Below are 20,611 nucleotides of genomic sequence, written 5' to 3' on the forward strand. Positions count from 1 at the left end.
AGGTCCAGACGAACAAAACAAAGAAGTCCTACTTCGTACAGTGCACAATTAGCTTAGGGGGCTTTCTGCCATCAGATGTGGTGACGACCGCCAGCTTAAATGGCTTTAAATAAGATTACATCAGGATTTCTCAAATGGCTCTTAGCCAAGATAGTTACATGGAATCTCAGTCTCTATATACACAGTCATGATACCATTACATACTAAATACTGAAGACAAACAGCATGGGAAAACCACCAATGCCATGTCCTGCATGTTGGAATTCCACAGCCATCAAGCTGGCCTTCTATTGGAAACAGAACCCTGGACTAAATTGTCTTGCACCTTATCTAGCAAGGTGATCCTTATGTTTTCTTCCTTTGGAGCTTCTAGATTATGCAAAGTCTGTCCATTCTCTATTTCCTCAATTCCCAGATGATTTGTTTTTAAGCTCACCCTTAATGCTAAATAATGAGCAAGTGTAAGGTCTGCAGGGAAATTTTTGAATTGATTATTCTGATTATTTAGTAATTATTGTGTTTCAAATTAATAACCAACAAGTTCTAAAGGGATAGGATTCCAAAGAAGCTACTTTGGGGGGGGGGAATGAACAATTGGCCACAGAGAAAGCATGTCCACCAAGACTAATCTCCCTGCAGGGGTGCATTTAGTTTAAAGTAGTGGTGCACAACCTGCAGCCCAGGGGCCACATGAGACTCCAAAGCCTTAACTGCACCCCCCAAGGGGGCCCTGAACCTCCCACTGCCAAATTCCCTACCCCAGAGATCTTCATACAGATCACTCTTTCCTCACCAAAAAGGCTATGCACCCTTGGCTTAAAGCATCATTTAGGAGGATCACATGGTAGAGAAGAAGGGCAGGCCAAAGGAAATTTTCTTCCTTTTTATCCTCTTTTGAGTTTGAATGAACTTGGCTCTCAGGTCCATTGTCAGCTGCTGCTGTGGCAGTCCTCCCTGGATTTAGCTCCAGTTTGGGGGACAGCTACTTCTTCAGCAGGCCCTCTACTCAAACCAGGAAGCACCTGAGTGGAGAACAGGGGGCTGCAGTGGGTCTACAAAAGGGGTGGCGGTCAAGAGTTGGACTCACATGGTGTACAACCTTCATGGCCAATTATCTCCACTTGGGATTCTTTCATCAGTGGGGTGGAGATAATTCCCCTTTCACAACCTTAAAGGATCCTTAGATGGGGGCAGGGAAGTTGGGCTCTTGGATGACATAAGCCAAGGCTGAAGGGAAGTAAAGAAAGGGTGCTTGCTTTCTTTTAGCCTAATTCTCAGCTCTAGCAGCCAACATTCACTAGCAGCATGGTGGTACTATATAGGTACATCCCTTGGCCCCCAGCAATTTTGTGGGTTGGGGGGAATGACAAGAGTTCTTTTCCCAGCCCCAAGGTTCTCCCACATGCCTCAGAGGATTCTTCCCTGTCTTCAGGGACCAACATAACCTCCTTTGCTTATTTTGGCACCCAGTTATGTCTGCACACTAGCTACCCACTTTAGTCATGGGGCTGTGTGACTGAATACCTTAGCAGGTAGTTTTAAGCACAGAAGATACTGGTTGTTATCCCCAAACCCCCTGAATTGTTTATGTTCTCATAGTCAAAGCCTATTAGTTTTTGTTACAGCCCTAGAGGCTGGATATTGAGGAAGCTGTGTTGTTTTGTTTTTAATGCTGATGAAAAGATTTAAGTTTCTTCTTCAAGAATAGTTGTAGCTCTGCATTTCCTAGAGTTTTGTTTTCCATATGGCATTCTATTCCTGGCTGTTTTGGTAGCACTTTTGAAGGATGTGGGTTTTATAGGGCAGGGATTTCTCTTCTGGAGGCTATAGAATGGCAATGTAACACTTCGTGTCATTTATCCAAACAATATGTGGCAATGGTAAAGAATACGATTATCAGTGCCAGCTCCAGGCTTTTGAGGGGCCTTGGGTAAGACACTCTTAATGGGCCCCCCTCCCTCAGTGAGTCCACCTTCTCACTGCTATTGTCACCAGCCACTACTGCTCCACCTCCTCTTTCTCATCATTGCTACCACTGGCTTACCTGACAGGAGAAAGCCAGTGAGCAAGCAGGCAGGGGCATTTACTGCTCCTCCTTCTGAACACCACTGTTGTCTGGGCCAGAGTGAACAAATGGGTCACAATGGGGAAGAGGAGGAACAAGTCTGGGGGCTCTTGTCAGTGGGCCTCTGCTGGGTGCGAGCCCTTGGCAGATGCTCAGCCTGGCCTACCCTTGAAGCCAGCCCCAGTGATGACTGACAACTGGACTGAAAACTGCAATCGACAAGTGTATGATAAAAGTTTCTTAATCTCAGATACCTTCTCTTCAAAGTGCTAGATTGCCCCGCAGTGTAGGAGTTGCTGAAACAAACAGTGAGCATGTGTCAGGGAACTATTAGTAAATACATGCCCTTGGGCATTTAGGAATATCAATTCCTCTTTACCCTTTTATAACAAACAAACCCAGTGGAATATCAGTGCACAAAGGCTGCTGCACAAAAGTGTGAAGTGGCTTGTAGTTCATGCGCAAGTCATTTCTGAAAAATATTTTGCGTTCTATAAAGCCTTATTTCTTACAAGCTGGCAGCAACTGCTATGCAACTGAACATCTGACCCATAGCTTTCAGTATAAAATTAAAACGAGAAATAGTAAGACTATGAAAAATGTCAGGTTTTCTTTACACTCAAAGTGGTGTCTATTCTACACTGTTGTACAATGGTGACAATACCCCTTCCCTCCCAATGCAATAAGGGCACTTAAATCATAATAATACAAGAACTTTATGATGGATTAATAAAGTATTTCCCCTTGTCCACTCCAGTAGTTTAAGGGCAAGGTTAGGTTAAGGTATACTGAGAAACAGGATGCCTTGTCTTGAACTTCTTCGCTAACAGCCATTGATCAGCTTGTTAATTTATTTAGCCGTTTTTCTTGTTGTCTTTACATCTTGAATTAACAGCCACTTAACAGACTTCATCATCACATTTGCTTACATAATCAAAGGGTAATTAAAATCCTAAATAAAATTAAATGTGAAGGAAATAGCCTACAGATACTCTCTTATCATGTCAGGATACATGGCTATATAAAGGATACTGTGGATAGATAGATGAGTTGGGCAGAACCACGAGAAGTACAAGGAGACCAAGAGAATCTAGTAGTAGTAAGCAAAGAAATACAGCTCAAATATTCTAATCTGCAAGATTTCCCTGTGTGAACTAACTTGGAGCGGTGGTGTTGACTGGGATAACAACTGCAAATTATCGACCTTTGAAACAATTCTAGAATCATCAGTTCCTGTAAACAAGTCCTGGTTATACTGGCTATACTTCCATTACATTTAAAAGAAGTACATTCGCAGCAGAAAACTGGCAATAAAAGGTGAAGATAGCAAAGATGCTCACAGCGCATCTCTCAGCCATGGAATACGCCTGGCTTCACAACTGAAATGACAGATGTGCAAACCAGTGAACTGGCTCAGCTATCACTTGCCCCACCCCGCTTCTGGCAGGTTGTGCTTGCTTCTCTTTCTTTCTTTCTTTCTTTCTTTCTTTCTTTCTTTCTTTCTTAGAGCTGCATAAGTATTAATGTATTTATCCATGACTCCAATGACTGGAGGATTCATGGGGACATCAGCTCAGTGCACAGCTGGCTTCTGCTTGAAAATGTAGAAGAGGTATTTTTTGTTTTTCTCTCTCTCCACGCTCAACCCTGGAAAGCAATAGGTGTTTGAACTGAGCATGGGAAAGAAGTCCACTTCCAACCCAGCCCCACCTTTCTATACATGTTGTGTCCATCTCCTCCAAAAGCCTCCCATCTCCCTCTGGCTGCCTTTACACTAAAGAAAAAACCTGCAATCCTCCTGTTGTGGAGCCTTTCTGCATTTACAGGGGGCTCCCAGACAGCGACCACATGATCGCTGAGAGGGAAGCGTTTAATTTTCAAGTAGGGATGGTGGAGAATTTCTCCCTGAATCTTCAGGGGGCCAAGCGCCAACGCATTCGGCCCACCGAAATCGGCGGTGAAATTCTCCGCCCCCCCCCCCCGGGATGGGACTTACCTTTGGCGAATGTCCCTCCTGGCGGCGGGTCCCGGCGGCGGTTCGTCGGCCTTTCGTCGGGGGCGGCAGCTGGTCTTCCAACCGGCTGCCGCCACCGCCATTACAAGGTAAAGTGTTAAAAAAAACAAACAAACCCGTGATAGGCTACGTAACGATTAACATAGCCTATCATGGCTAGATTTCCAAAGTCAGCCGTGATAGGCTACGTAAATCGTTACATAGTCTATCACGGGGTTGTTGTTTTTTTTAACACTTTGTTTCGCGGCCGGGGAGACGGGGCGCTTCTCCCCGGCCTGAATTTCGGCTGGCGAGGCGGGAAGCCTCCCCCCCGGCCTGAATTTCGGCTGAGCGAGGTGGGACGGCTCCCCCCCCTCGCCTGAACTTCGGGGGGAGAAACGAAGTGCCTCCCCCCCACCGCGAAGCACCCCTGCGAAAAGGTAAGTGACTTTCGTACATCCCTATTTTCAAGGTTCTACAGAGATCATTGAAATTGCACCATCTAGTGGCATCTAGTAGCATAACAATCCAACTTAGTTTATTAATTCTGGATCTTTTTCAGATGGAATAACCAAGGCCCTGTCTCCACAACAACGGAAGAAGGAAGGAGTGGCTTACCTGCATTTCTCAAGGAGCCAACTTTGGTCCATGCAGGGCTCCATGAACGCATGAACTGCACCATTCTAAGTTGCTTTACAAAACATACTTCTGGGTGGGGGTTGGAGTGAACGTCATCTGACTAGCAGAGACTGCTCAACCAATAAGAGAGGCTTTCCCCCATCCAGGCTTTCTCCCCCTTTCTCCTTCAATAAAATCTTTCTCCTGTGTCTTGATAATCTCAGTAACCCTGGAAGTGCGCATTTCAGGAACAAGCCTCATTGAGTACAATGGGAATTACTTCCACATAGACACTAATGGGTTTGTTGTGGGAAAGACAGCAATAAACACAGGGACAGGAAACCAGCCCCCATTGCAACTCAATGCCGTGCAGGATCACTGTAACAGAGGTGTGAATTAGTTGCGTCCGAAGGCACTAAACCAAGCCACGGAGAATCACGGGTTTGGAAAAGCACTTTACAGGCTTCAAGGAATTAGTGCTTTAAAATCTGTATTTCAATTCAGGGGGATCTCTGTAAATTCTGATGTGCGCAAGCCTTACTGAGCACAATGGGAGTTATTTCTGAGTAGACACTAATTGCTTTGTGCTGGGAAACACAAGGACAGGAAACACCCCTTGACCGGGGTCACAGTGAAAGGCACACTGCTGGGCAGGGCTAGGATACCCGAGGTAAATGCAGGGGTTGGGGCACACAACAGCTATACCACAGAGAACCTGACTTAAGGAAAAGAATTGGACTTTAAGCAGTCTCAGGAAATCTGTTTTTTTCCTGATAAGCTCCGGGGTGGCTGCTGGATGGCCACGACATCATGCATCCCAAAGATCCGTGTGAAGAAGCCCTCTCTCTCTCTCTCTCTCATTCTCCAATCTTTTATTTCTCTCATTTAGAGAATATCATCAGGTGCATTTTGAGATTTTCTGAATATTTGGGCTTTTCTGAGTATACTGCATAGTTTAGTATTCACATTTATCTGTGAATGTTCATTAACTTAAAATATTTAAAGAAAAACAAAAAGTGGATCCCACTAGTGTCACTGATACTGTGTAGACGTTATGATCCCTGGGCAAACTGACATTAATACCACATGTGCTAATTGGTCAATGGCAGCACAATGTCCACACTGCTAGTCCATCTTAAAAGCTGTAACACAGACAATGTACTCGTGGAGTTTTGAGTATAACAAAACAGATCTTAGGCTTGTATGCAGCTTGAGAAATCCCATGAACTAACAAAAAGAATTCTTCAGCATGACATTCCTCATCAAGTGTTCTCTGTTGCTGAAGCCAATAGTTAATCACGTTGGGTTGGTGCATGTGACCATTTTGCACGTGCCAGCTGATTTGTTCTGTAACTAAGGGAGCAATCCTATGGCTGCTAGACAGCGGCTAGATGGCCATAGGATATCATGTTATCCAGGAACCGACCTCCCCCCACTTCCGTGCTGCCTCAGAGGCAGTGCGGAACAGCCCTGTCCTCCGCACTTGCAAGAGGAGTGTGGAGTGGCCAAAAAGGGGCGTGGCTGGGGGTGTTCCAGGGCGGGCGGAAATGCCTGTAGGACACATCCTATGTGTCATACAGCAGCCTCCTCCCCTGCTCTGTCCTCCTGTGGCTAGACAGCCGCAATCGGCTGTCTAGCTGAAAATGCAGAGCAGGAGAAACTTGGAGGGAACTATACCCTCCGTGCTTCTCCTGCCCTGCTGTGGATAGGCGGTCGCCTCCGAGTTTGGAGGCAGCCGCCTATCTGGATAGGTTTGCTCCCTAAGTCACCCATCTTATTTATTTGATCAGACCTGCATACTAGTGCAGTAGCAGGTAACCAGTCTTGTTCCTGTGCCTTTAACAGCAGCCTAACAGTGATGTGCAGAAATATAGCAGCTGGAACATTTGTGGCCATGGAGGTAGGTGGTGCTTTGGCCTATTTCTTTGACTCTGAAAGAATCTGTGTGGCTCCTTTATGAAGAGGGACCAGTCCTCTGATACTTCTTGGGGAATTTTTTGTATGATAAAATGCCAGGGTTGATTGAGAAGCCTTTCTATGTTGATCAAGGAGCAAATACTTTCAAACAACACAAAAGAAGCCTGCAGCACTATGATGAGATGCTTCTATGACATCTGGATGTTTCTTAGGCCATTGTCAGATGTGCTAATAGATCACCATTTCTATTGTTTATCAAATTCTGTCTCAATTCACTGGCCTCTAGTAATACTGATGAAGGTAACATTGGCAGGCTTCAAATAACAAGACATACGATTGCAGACAGAGCAGCAAATGGCTTATTTTCTGTGAAGTTTAATTAACTTGTGTGAAAATGGTGTATTTTAGTATTTCTGCATGGTCTTTCTGCTAGTACCTAGGGCTTATGGGAGAGGGGAGATTTGCTGTTTGATGTTTTTATGAAAAGGCTAAAGTTCTGCCTAGGATTTAGATGACTCTCCAGAAGACCGGGGGCAACACATTTTGGGAGCTGAGATAACAAATCAAAGTAATCTCCCTCAGATAAATGAATGGGAAGATTTCCATTGAGTTCTGTGACATTAATGAAAAGCAGCCATCTGCATGGGTCAAATTCTACTCTTTTGCACCTGTGGAAATCTGACATAAGTTCCAAACAGCTTTAGTGACATCACAGATAAGGCTCTTCGGTTCAGCCATAGTAGGGTAGAAGAGCATTAATACTTCTGTAGCTCCGGTACTGTGAAGTGGCAAAATTCTTAGCCACTAAAGAGAACAAGCTCTCTGAAGTGCTGCTGGGTGCACCGTCTTATCTCTGAGCCAAACTTTCAGTCCCAATTCTGAGTTTCCATATTCTGCTTTGGGATAGAGCCAGGAAAAGAAAGGAGAAGTCTTTGGTGATGGAGGAGGAGGGGGGACAGGGGTTAATTGTGTAATCTCAAACCAAGTTGGTTGAGATGGTCAAAGGAAACTTGTTTACTCTATATTATTTACAGGCCTCCCAATCTGCTCCCACCAAAAGCAAAACACTGAGCTGGGCTGGAGTTAAGCTTACTTACAGCAGTGAAGGATGCAACCCTTTAGGCAAGAGATTTATTTTGTAGTGGGAGCAAAGGAGGGATTTCCATAGACAGACTGGGGCAAGACTGGGGGAATTAGGGCAGAACTTTGTTGTCCTCTTGTCAACATGAAGTGGGGGGAGCCAGGCAGTAGCACAGCAGCAAGGAAGTGGTATAGAGCTGCAGAGCAGAGAAAGGGTGATTTGGATATGAAATCAGAGTAAAGGCTTAAAAGCATAAATGCATCAGCAGACATTAAGGGCAAGGTATTAGTGTGAGAACAGGAAGTTGCGAGACTGTGCAACCACGTACACATGTTGTGCAGCTTGAAACGTGGCAGGTTCGTGCACGTGTGAATGGTGGAAGAAAAACTGGGTAAGCTGTGTGTTCAAAAGACAAGCAAGAGGTAAGCTAGTGGTTATAAAAGAGTGTTCAGAAGATGGGAGGTGTCCACAGGGGAAGGAGTAGTTGGGTCATTATGCTGTTCAGTGAGGGCTGGGGAGAAGAGAAGGTGGAAGGGAAGTTCTTACCACATTTTGAAAGTCTCCCAGTCATCAACTCCATACAGTTAGTGGTGTCTAGATCATAAGAGTGAAAAGAGGAGGGAGGGAAAAATATAAAAAAATGGTTTCCAAAGCTATGTGCATAAGGCAGTAATGTAGCAAAATTATCTCCTGGAGCAGAAAGTATATATAGGTATGGCGTTTCCACACAAGATTCTGGTCTTTCTTCCCCAGCTTGTGGTAGAAAAGTCTTGAAATCAGCTATGTAACACAGAGCAAACATTTTCTCCACTGCATTTCACCTCCCCATTGTTGTTGTATATGTAACATGCAACAATGAATGTCCAAAATTTGGTGACTAGTGACATTCACCTGTTAGTTACACTGTCTGGCTATCTCAGACAAATTTCGTGAATGCCAAAGAAATGAGAGATATACAGGTGAATGCAGATAGCCACCTAAATGTGATTGTCAGTATTTCAGGTATATCTGAAAGATGATGGGATTATATATATTTTCAGACATTCACAAAACACAACTGGGTCTGTCTCCATTCACATGTAAATGTTGGCATTCACTGTAAAACATAGATACATGAAAAGGAATGGAATATTTTGCATCTATTAACACATAGAGATACCTGAAAAGGACTATTGAGCTAGCTAAAATGCATGAATCCAGTATGATGATCTCAACATCATACCACTAAAATGTAAGCAAGGTACCAAGCTGCCTTCTCTCACTACCTCTGGGACTATAAATGCAATTATATTTTAGGCATCTCCAAACAGCTTATTTTATTATTTAAGACATGTATATTTTACCTTTCCTAAAAGTTCAAGACAACAAACAAGAAGGAAAGAAATACAAATACATTTTTTTAAAAAATCCAGAAGAACTTCCCTCACAAAGTCCTTCCTATTACTAGAATTAAAGTAATGCTGGCCACAGTTATGTCAGGGGGACCACCCACCAACAAAATGGCTGGTGATGGTTAAGCTTCCTGGGACATGACTACATGCTGACAGCAACTTCACTGTGCAGTTTGGGAGCTTATGAGCAATGATTCAACCCACAAAGGAAGCACTAGTGCCACCCAAGGGAGTCTGCTGCCACTAGGAAAGGACCAGTAGTGGGGAGAAGCCTCAGCAGCACTTTGCCAGTCCACGCGGGAGAGGCTGGCACTCTGCTGGCACATAAAGTCAGAAGAATGGTTACAACCAGGTCTTAAAGAAGACAGGAGGACAGCACAGACAATCCCAGAATGCAATGATTTGGTAACAGTCTGGATTCCCCATAATAAATGAGTGAATGAATGATATTCATTCTGAATATCAGAGCTGAAGACCCTTGATTATATTTCCTAGAATGCAAGGGATTCATTCCTGCTCCTAGGCTGGACTGTGTATGTCTCCTCCAAAAGTGCAGGCGGTTCTCTCTTGAAGACATTTCAATAATAACACAGGGACCCATGAAATTTTGGCACTTCAGATGATTGCCTAGTTTGCCTCTATGGCTGGGATGGTCCTGGTTTCTGGGATGATGTCACAGGAGTACCGCAGTGATGGCTCCGCAAGCTCCTTGGATCTGGAAAGGTTCTTAGACTGTTATAGTTAATTCTCCAATTAGCTAAAGCATTTTTGAGTCTTGCTATTACAGATTAACATAGCAGTTCTTCTGGAACTTAACTCTGGTAACTTGCCATCCCAACGTAAGTTCAAAGAGCTAACTTATGTTATGTTTAATCATGCGGAGGGGGTGGGGAGAGAAGTGTGAGTGGATCTCTCTTGAGTTTGCAAGAGAAAGCACAGAAATTCATTGTGAAGTGACACAATTCAGCCCATTTAGCAATCATTAAACTTTTTGTCAGTACCTGAAAATATAGTATCTCCGGACCAAACTATATGTTACATACAAATGCTTGTAACAAATTTCCAGTGCCTTTGTATTTTATTTTAAAAGAGAAAAGCCATTTGGAGAGGGGGAGATGGTTTGCACATAATGAGAAGCTACCATGGGTGAATTTCCCTGCAGGCTTCTTGTTGTGACACTGGCTGCCATTTTGAAAATGCAAGCCGTGGTGGGGGATGCACCGCAGCTTCTTGTTATGTGCAAACCCGGCATGGGTGTGTTGCCAAGGTGGTTAACAAGCCATCCACAGCCCTAAAATATGCCATGGGTTCTAGGTGGCTTGTTAACAGCCCCAACAATGCACCCTTACCTGGTTTGCATGTAACAACAATCTGTGGAGCAACCCACTCCCCTGCCACAGCTTGAATTTTCAAAATGCAAAATGGCAAGCCCTGTGGGGAAATTGGGTGCATGCAACAGGGCTGATTGAAGCAAACTTCTCTGCCCCCTCCTCCCCATGACAATCCCTCCAGCCCCTGACAAAAGGTTGCACAGAAGGCTGGGGGATTCTACTGAATGTGGTAGGCTGTGGTGCAGAGAGAAGGGGAGATCCCTGAAAATCAGGTGGAGGCAAAGCTCAGTTCATGGAAGGTGCCTACAACCAATTTTCAAGCATCTCCCTTCTCCCTGCATCACAGCCTACTCTTTTTCAGCAGGTTTTCTCAACCGTGTGTGTGTGTGTGTGTGTGTGTGTGTGGTGCTGGAGGGGATGCCATGGGGTAGAGGGAGCAGGGGCATCTGCTTCCGTCAGCCCTGCTGCATGCACCTAAATCTGGATCCAACCCGCTATTGTTGCACACGTCTAAATCTGGATTCAAACCAGTATGTGCATTTCTCTGCATTGTAGAAATGCCCGAATCCCAGACAGTAGCAAAAGCACATCCATCAATAAGAGCTCAGGACAGATAAGAGTAACTGTGTATCCTAATATTCCAAAATAATAATGCTAACAATAATACTAATCCCCAATTTTTGAACTTGGTAGCTTCTGGGCTGGTGATTTAGTTAAGGTTCAGATACATTCCAGTACCTCCACTTCATGAATTAGAAGCATGCTAGCAGAGATGGTTGAATACAGACGTTCTCTTAAAGGGTTGGCTTGTTTAACTGTTAGGGCTGAAGAGCGAAGCAAAAGGAAATGTTTGCATAAAACGATATAGGAGAAAGGGATCTTGGAAAAGAGCAGTAGGACTAGTGTGACTGTAGGTCAGAGCAGGGTCAGAGATAACTGAGTGTGAGGGAGGAGGCAGCAGGGTGTTTAGAATCAGACTAAGGCAGGACAGCTAATCTTACGTATATATAATCATAATCATGCATGCATGCTATTTTATATCCATAGAACATAAACAAATTAATGGAGGACAAGGCTACTGATGGCTACTAGTCATGATGGCTATAGGCTACCTCCAGGTTCAGAGGCAATATGACACTGAATACCAGCTGCCAGGGAACAACAGCAGGAAGTTGTTGCCCTCCTGTCCTGCTTGTGGGTTTCCCATAGGTATTTGGTAAGCTACTGTGGAAATCAGGATGCTGGACTACATGGGCCTTTGGTCTGATTCAGCAGGGCTCTTCTTATGTAGCCTTTGAAACATTCCCAGGCAACAATATGCAAAATCTGGGTTCTGCATGCAGTTTGGTGGTGAAGATTTCCATGGAGTGTGGAATACTGAGGCGGTATAATATACTGCACCACTTCAGACTACAGGTATGACAAATCATTTTTGAATGCTCCTCCTCCTGTGAAAACTCACTGCAGGCAGAAAACTATAACATCAGTAGGAAAGTTCTAGCTCAGCTCTCTCCCTGTAGATAAATATCAGAGAGGCATTTTTTTCTAATGTAGATAAATATTAAAAAATGTAAGGCTCTACTTATGGCATGAAATGACACAGTACGTACAACATCATGGATGTTGAACAGCCATTCTATGGCTGTAAAATATTGACAGCATTGGCTCTTGCCTTGCTGTCCCTACTACCCACACTATCATGGGTACACATGCTCTGCTTTAACCTCTCAATGTTCACCTGTTTGGATCCTCTAATTTTGCCCAGGATGATGCTCCACTCCTCCATAAAGCTAAGTTAGAGGAATCATGTGCCTATTTCACATAGACTGAAACTGTGGTCTCCTGCTGAAGTGTATGAATACATTTCAGGAGTAACACCAAAGGGGAGATAGGGAGGCCCTTTTTCACTGACATTAATATAGATTTATTTAGTACATTTCTAATCTACCCAATAACTAATGTTCTCTAACTAACCTCATTAACTTCATGCCAAGTTATCATAATATCATAATTATTGATAGACCCCTACTTCATTTACATGAAGTTGCAATCCTAGAAAGTAAACACCTTGCTTTGCCATGAAACATGGGTATCTGAGTTGCTTCCTGTGCTGACAAATGAAAAATAGAATAAAAAGAGAAATACTTTTGAGAATCTAGTATATGCACAATGCCTTCCCAATGATAGTGATAGGAGCCCTCTGCCTGGAAGCATCCCCTGTGTGTATATGTTTGTGGTAAAAGTTACCATTTTATACTATGCCTCCCATGTTGACCTTTGACGACGGCACCAAAAATTGGAACATGGGGAGGGTCAGAAACCAACTCTCCCAGCTCAGAAAACAACAAGCCATTTTGAGCAGAAACCAAAACCCTCCTAAAGTTTCATCCTGCTTTGTCGTCTTAGGAGAGTACTTTTGTGGAATTCTCATATAAATTTAATATTAAGTGCTTACTAGGAGTTCCTAATTACTCTTGACTAGACCACATTTTTTAATTTTAAGGAAAGATTACCATACTCAGCATTTTCTAGAGACTGCTTAGATCCAAGGTTCTTTCAAGAATTTCTCAATTTCTGATCTGGACATTTCCAGGCATGGATTAAATTCTTACTTTTAGGTCTTTCTCAGAAGCCTGTTCAGGGGCAATTATATCCACAGTCTTTGTTTAAACATTCTTTATGTTCACTTTCTCAACTGATGGTACTTTTATTTCACCAGTGCAGGTGCTGGAAACTGCAGTCCTGTTTATTGCAGTCAGTAAATAACCGATGATTTTATTAAAGCTTCTATGTTACCAAGTTGTGAAGATCTTACAAATGGATAAAGCACTACCTATTATATAGGTTTCCCCCTTATCTCACAGAATGCATAAAACAGGTCATGAGAATAGTAAGCGTTTAAGTTTCCATAAATAGAGAAACATGGCATGAATGAACCATATTGACATCTTCTAAATATGTCAGTGTGACTTACAGATGCTTAACCAATCCTGAAAGCAAGTTCAGCAAGTAGCAATCCAGAGCTGCTGACTTTCCCTTAATGTTAACAATGCAACAGGAGGATGTTTAGCTGCTGAACCTGCTGCCCATTTCCCCCCCAGTTCGTTTGCTTTCCCTCTTCACCCTCCTGCTGTAACAAATCAGGCTTTAATATAGCCCCACAGTAGGTGGAAAAGGAAGTAGCCAGAAGGAAAGCGAGGAAATGTGACAGATGCACCACCTCCCACTGCATTGTTACCGTTACAGGTAACGTCAGATTCTCTGGGTTGCAACCTGGCAATCCTATTGTTGGAAGCTGGAACTTGCAAGTGTGGCTGAAAAGTTTGGAAACCACCACAGACATAAAACAGGGCAGGGAAAAAGCAGGAAGTTCACTGCCAAGATGGAATGATATATTATTTAATATTGCCATTTACTGAAAGGGACACATAGACAGCTAATTCCTTCTCAGAGGAGGAGACTATTAGAGGAAAGGAATCAGTTATGATAACAGAACTGGCATCAATGGATATAACCACTATTTGTTCTTGCAAACATTACTTTTTACTAATTGATATAGATGCTTTATGTGGAACAATGCCTCAAGAGAATGTACTGGACTGAGACATAGACAAAACTGTAGCCATTTCCTCTACCTACGCAGACAAGATTCCTCTTTCATCCAAAGATAGGCTGCTCCATGCATCCAAGGTTTACTAAGCAGAGAATGCGTATCTATGGAGATGGCATTCTCTGATTTCACTCTGAAGATCATAATTCTACCAGAACTCTGGTGAGTATGAAGGGATTTGGGTGGCTAAGATTGCCTGACTAGTTGTTATGTCAAAGTATAAAATTCCTGTGACACAGGGAGACCAGTGTTGAAATGCCTTGCTGCTGAATGCCATTTTAGTAACACATTTAACTTCTAGAACGTCATTTACCTGTGCATTTGAGTTTGTTCCAGTTTGCTTTAGATCAAAAGTAATAAGCAGAGTGAGTCTCAAGAAGCAGAAATGAGGATGGGAATGGAAGATACTATCTGGGATGCGTAGGTGTGGCACAGGAACACACCACTGAAATGAGATGCGCGCGCGTGCGCACACACACACACACGAGGAAAGACTCAGTCTCTCTCAGTATTGCTGTGAGCTTGCAAAGCATGAGAGACAAGAGAAAACAGTCCTGTTCTGAAACCCAGGCAAGCCAGTTTAGTGAGCTGGCCCATAGCTCAGCAGACCAAGTAGGGTCAGGGGAGGCAGCAAGCATCACCTCCATGAGGTCACAAGTCCTTGCTGGCGGTGATGGAGCTGGAGACAAGTTCACAGATAGGTCACCCAGCTTTAGGGCACAGTTGTTGCAATGCATTGCATCACCCCTCTCCTCTTGCAGTACATAAACTTGTTCACACAGAGGCCTCCAGTCACTCACCTGTAATGGCACCTGACCTGAAAGACGGGACACTACTTTGTTAGCGGGTAAGCTGTCTGAACCTCCCAGAGACCAGAATCAGTACAAATGCTCTGCACTTTAATCTGTGAGTTTCACATTAAATTAACGTCGATTTCGATGGAGGCTGCTTTTGAAGTAAGCAGCTCATAGAATATGGCTTGATTTGGAGCCAACCAGGCTGAAAATATATTATGGCAAGCTGAATCATCTTGCCAGGGAAGAAGAAGGTGGGTTTGTGTTGGAATGTTAATGGCATTCCTTCTCATGCTCACACAAAGCTCATCTGACACTGATCCTGGTATCAACTCCCGATTATTCCTGATCCATTTAAAAATAGCTGGCAAGTTGTACTCCTTGAAGCCACCTCCCTTTGGTGTCATATTTGCTTCCATGTTTTCTCCTCAACCTCAGCCTGGCCTTCTACATAATTTTAAAGTCATAGCCACATATGAAATAAATGTTGTTTTTCAAGTATTACATCCAGTCACAGGTTTGTTTTAGTCTGGATTCACACTGCATGGTGGTTGATTACTATCTCACTGTGAGAAAGTTGGATACACATGAGAAGCTTGTCTTCTGTAATGACTAACCACAAATTTAAGATGAACTTATTGCACTCTTGAAATAGCTAAGAAAGCACAGTCAGGCCAACTTCACAGTGTGGACCATCATGACAGGTGACTGGCTTCCCACCTGGCTGCAGCCACTGCATGGTGAATCTATAAGCAGTCATCTCGCAGTGCTGAGTTCTTGGAATCCTCACTGATTCTCCCTCCTGTTATTGATGAGGTGCCTCTTCCTTCCTAGCATAACCAGACACATGCAGATGCAAAATCTGACAGCAGTCTGGCTGACTGAATTTAGAGGCCAGACAAACATTCCAAACTCAGTCCATCTTGATCAGTCTTGGAAATCTGGCAAGTATTTTCCTGTCCTTGTTCTCAGCTTTGAATGGCTGCTCATTCTCCCTCATTTGTACAGTAAATTTCTCACATGCTTGCCACCTTAGAGACGACTTTAAAGGCAAGGTGAATTCTCACTGGTCTAGAGAGAAATCCCTTAGAGAAACATTGAGCAGAGGAATGAGAATGAAAACATTTTTAATAAAACATCTTCATTCTAGGTGGATGACAAAATTATACTTTCAATCTATTTACATCGTGTTGTATTTTATTTTTCTCATACACTTCCCACTGAGAAAAGTTTTCTGCAGTTTTGTTTTGTTTTTGCTTGGAAGTAGCAAAATCTACTTCTCCAAGTGACCTTTACAAGATGGAGCATTGAAGCACAGAGCTTGTAGAAGGCTGTGAGGGAATTGCTATAACAATATTTTGCCAGTAAAAAGTTTAGAGAATGCTTCACCCTACTGATGAAAGGAACTAAAGGGTAATATGAAAGTACTTCGATAAATCTGAAACAGGCCAGCTTTTTTTTGTCATTGCTCAACAACTTTAACTTCAATACAGAGAGCAGATGAAATGGCATATGGCTTCTTCAGAGACAGTTACTTCCAAAAATTAGTCCTGATATAATTTTTCAGCTATTCCCATCTTCTAATAAAAGTCCTTCCCCCAGGAGCTAAATTAAATTATGGTTTTTCTTTTTAAAACAAATTGTAGAGGGCTCCTTGCTCAGATACATTTTAAAGCATGTACATGTACTGGGCAGATTTTGGAACAGCATACACTGCTGATGACACTTCCTGTGGAAGGGGGACAGATGGCTCTTGGGGCAGGGCAGGGCAGGGCAGGGCAGGGCAGGGCAGGGCAGGGCAGGGCAGGGCCGGGGTGGGGTGGGGTGGGGGATGCATTTAGGAAATGGGAATTGGTGCAAGGCAGGTGAGAGTGGAGCAAATGGCAGGGGAGGGTTGTGCAGAGGAGTCTTACTGTTCAGTTTGAATGAAACTACTTTTTAAGTGCAATGTGAGGGGCTATGCTGAGAGTTGCTTCCAATTCATGTCCTTGCTTGAAGCAAAGCACTGAGCTCTGGAAGCTACTTACCTGATAACTGCTGCACTGAAGGCTGGTCATGTGTGCTTAACAATTGTGCCTGAATGGTTTCTACTACCCTCTTAAAGCGACGGCTTGGACCTGTGAAAAGACACATCAGACTGTGAGATAAGGCAGAGCTGAAGACTATTGTGTAATGCAGAAGGAAGGAAGGAAGGAAGGAAGGAAGGAAGGAAGGAAGGACCTTTTCCTCAATTTTTCCACTTAGTATTAGACCTCACCTTCAAGCTTCTAGTCCTTAGTTTTGAATATCTTTCAAATACCCTCCTCTGTCTTCTCTCTTGTATTCCTGCACCCTTATTGCTCTCATTATGCTGCCACATAAGCATACTTGTTGTCAGTTCATTTGATCTCCTTCTTTCACTCCCATTTCTGGCTTTCCTTCCATGCTGCTCCCTATGCTTAGAACAGCATCCATCTGTCTGTTCAGCTTATTTCCTTCATTTTCCTTTTTCCTTTTCTCAAGACCCACATAACAAAGCTTCTCCAGAATCAGCTTCTGGAGGCTCATCTTACCTGCTCTTCCATGACTGATTCTCTCTTCCTCCACCCCTATAACTTCTTAGAAGTCCTTGAGCTTTCTCCTTTCTTGCCTAGCTAATGAAAATGGCAAATCCTCTGGAAAGGAATGGGGTCACTTTTATGTTCTGTACAGTATGCAACTAGGACCTCATTGATACACTATAAAAGTTAAATATTATTAGCAGTAGATGATGACTATCACAGTTGTCATATAGCTTCATAAAGCTATACTTCCTTCTAAACTTGCTAGATCCTCAGCTTTCCTTCCCACATCTAGAAATCTCACTCGGTATGCCCAGCTGGCTCCTACACCATTTGTACCGATTTCTCCCAGCCTGTCCAGCTCAAACACTGTTGCTTACTTTTCTTAAAAAACATTGCTTAGTCTCTGGGATTTTGTGTAACCCAAATCCTCTAAGCAAGGGAGGACTATCTGTAACCTAAATAACAATCTTGGTCCATAGAGAAACAAGTCAGCATGACTTATAACCCATAAAGCAGAACATGCTTCAGTGCCCAAAGTCAAAGAAAAAAAAAGGAAGAGGGATAATTTTGAAGGAAGTAGATGGTTTCAAAGTGGGAGGGAAAAAAGTGAGATTTTTAGGCCAGACTCAATTATGTCCACTTAAAAAGAAGTGGAATAATTATAGGTCTGTCTGAAACAAAGTACAATGGTATCCCATCCCACTTTGAGCATTGCCAGTCATGTAATAAGGCCTGCCAGGTGCTTGACAGTCTCCTATTTTTGCTGTCCGAGGCAGGCAAAAAAGAAAGAAAAGAAAAAAGATTTACTGAGTCCCTTTTGGGCTGCTACATATGGCTAGTGGCTAGTAGTGGCTATGTTCAGCCTGATGGGTCGCAACTTGTGCAGAACCATTCTGCAGATAACTAAACACCTACATGTATATCATCTTATTTTAAGCACTCAACACCTAAACCTAATACAGAACACCAATTCTGAAAGCTCACTTCCCATTTTTGAACATACATTTGTCTGTTAAAATGGTTCTTTTTGGAAATGCCTCAAACAGGAACAAATTCCTATATGACTAATGCTCGTATGTAGAAAAACACACATGCAAGCTATGTAAATAAACATGTATTCACACCATGTCCAATACACATACTGGGAAACAGAAGCCAACTATAGCTTTCTAATACATGTGCGCAAAGCCAAAAAACAAAGCAAAATAAGCGTGATGTGCAATGTTCACACATCTATGCACCATTTGAACATTTTTGCATACATGGAAATACTACTATCTGTTTAAGAAATTTATATTTGGGACCGTCCTTGCTACTTTGTCATCCTCCTGAATGCAGACAGCAACTCTGTGGCAGTTACCTGATAAAAGCGTGAAAGTGACTGAGTAGATCCCATTCTCTTTCTGGGCCTCCCCACCTTCTGTGTATGTTATGTCCACTTGGAACTTCACTGGCTTCTGAAAGACAGCAGGGCCTCCTGTGGACTTGTACTCTGCACGGAAGCTTGTCTGTGAGATGACACTATGACTGAGACTGGGAATCTAGGTCAAAGAAAATGATATTAAGAAAAATAAACAAAGGGTACCACTGTGATGTTTTCCAATCAAATCCGCAGTAACTGATAATGAATTTCAGTTGAATCTCATTTATCTAGTCTTCTTTTTATTTTAATGGTGAACAGTCACTAGTCTACCCCGCCCCCAGTGCCTGCCATTTGGGGAGCCTTTCTCTTAGAATGTGTTTGGCATAGCCATCCCTACACACCATGTTTATCTCCCTTGTTTATTATGTGTGGGTGGGATATTGAGCTACTGATAGGGATGTACAAATCTGCCTATATCTGGCCCAGGGAATATCCGTCCTGGGGAAATCCAGCCCTCTTGGGGCTTGATGGATTTCCCCAGAGCCCCCAGCTCGGCTTGCAGATTTTGACTTAATTTTTTTCTTTAAAAATGGCAAGATACACGAATTGTAGCTGCAATTTGAGTATCTTGGGTAAATTATGACTGTAATTTGCATAATTTACACAAATTACAGCTGTAATTTGCTCAAGATACACAAATTGCATATCTTGCCATTTTCAGAGAAAAAGTAAGGCCGAAATCCGCAAGCTGCGCACCAGCAGGGAGAGCCAATCCATTGCAGATTCCACAGATCGGATTCTTAGGAATCCATTGTCGTCCAATCCATTGAGGATTTCTCCAGCATCCCTAGCTACTGGCACTGAAAAAGGGTTTATGGGATTATTGCGCAAATGCTTAAATGCATTTAGAGCATGCTTTGACTGAGGGTGCTTCCGGATGGAAGGCTGCTACCAATCAGAAGGCATTTTGCAGTTATTCCGTCTTTTTTCTCCTAATGGATTTTCTGTGGTAAGGAGAAAGGTGGAAGCAGCGGTGGGAAAACATGGGAGGGTTAGGAGTGGAAGACATTGTCATGTGGGCTTCCCTCCACCCCCCCCCTTTTTTTTAGTGAATGGTGCAATAAAAGTCTCATCTGGAAGCACCTAGATTATTTAGAAAGGACAACAGAATAAACATTTAAAAATTATTAATTCTGAACATTAATGCAGTGCAGAAAGCACTTCACATACAGTATATAATCTCCATAAACCTTATAACAATCTTGTAACTAGGTCAGTATTACTACCCCGATATTACAGATGAGGGGAGCTGAGGCTTGGAGCTCATGCTGTTAATCACCCTGCCACACTAGCTCCCGATAATTAATACAGGCTGCAATCCTAAACACACTTCCAGGGAGTAAGTTCCATTGAACTGAGTAAGACTTTCTTCTGAGTAGACATGTGTAAGATTGCACTGTAAAGAACTGAAAAATGAAATGAAATATATTTTTGTTTTTATATTTATTTCTATTTCACATTTCTCAATTACCCTTCTGCTAAAAATTAACCCCCAAAGTTAATTGGTTCACTAAGAACCAATTAACTTGAGGTGGGACTTGCCTTTTGGCACCCAGAAAAGGAGAACAAATAAGCTACTTGTTGGGAGGCTAAAGACATTACCCCACTATTACAGCCACAGTGATTTTATGTGCAATTTTGCTTAGAGTATGGCTGGATTTATAAACTATGCTCTGGAGAACCTGGAAAATATGCCTAAGAAGATAATCTTTCTTTAATCTTATTTCTTAGGGAAGTTCCTCTAGAAAAGCTAGCTTTGAGTCTAACAGATTTGGGTGAGGAATGAATACATAAAAAAGAAAAGAAAAATTTGCTTCAGTAATGAAGAAAGGATGGGGGACAGAT

The 20,611-nt window shown here is 43.0% G+C and overlaps 1 protein-coding gene across 2 annotated transcripts in view; it reads right to left on the reverse strand.

Annotated features, from left to right (window-relative positions):
• BRSK2 (BR serine/threonine kinase 2) overlaps window positions 1–20,611 on the reverse strand; it is a 602,546-nt gene that overhangs the window by 7,507 nt on the left and 574,428 nt on the right. For both annotated transcript variants that reach the window (XM_084828558.1, XM_084828549.1), the window contains exons 19-21: window positions 18,704–18,884; window positions 16,828–16,917; window positions 8,221–8,268 (exon numbers count right to left, since the gene is read on the reverse strand). In XM_084828558.1, coding sequence (XP_084684684.1) covers window positions 8,221–8,268; window positions 16,828–16,917; window positions 18,704–18,884 — 319 coding nt within the window. The remainder of the gene's footprint in view (window positions 1–8,220; window positions 8,269–16,827; window positions 16,918–18,703; window positions 18,885–20,611) is intronic.

This window comes from Heloderma suspectum, chromosome 1, assembly GCF_057233095.1.
Source record: "Heloderma suspectum isolate Gila_16-S chromosome 1, 16-S_ref, whole genome shotgun sequence".
NCBI classification, from domain to species: Eukaryota; Metazoa; Chordata; class Lepidosauria; order Squamata; family Helodermatidae; genus Heloderma; species Heloderma suspectum.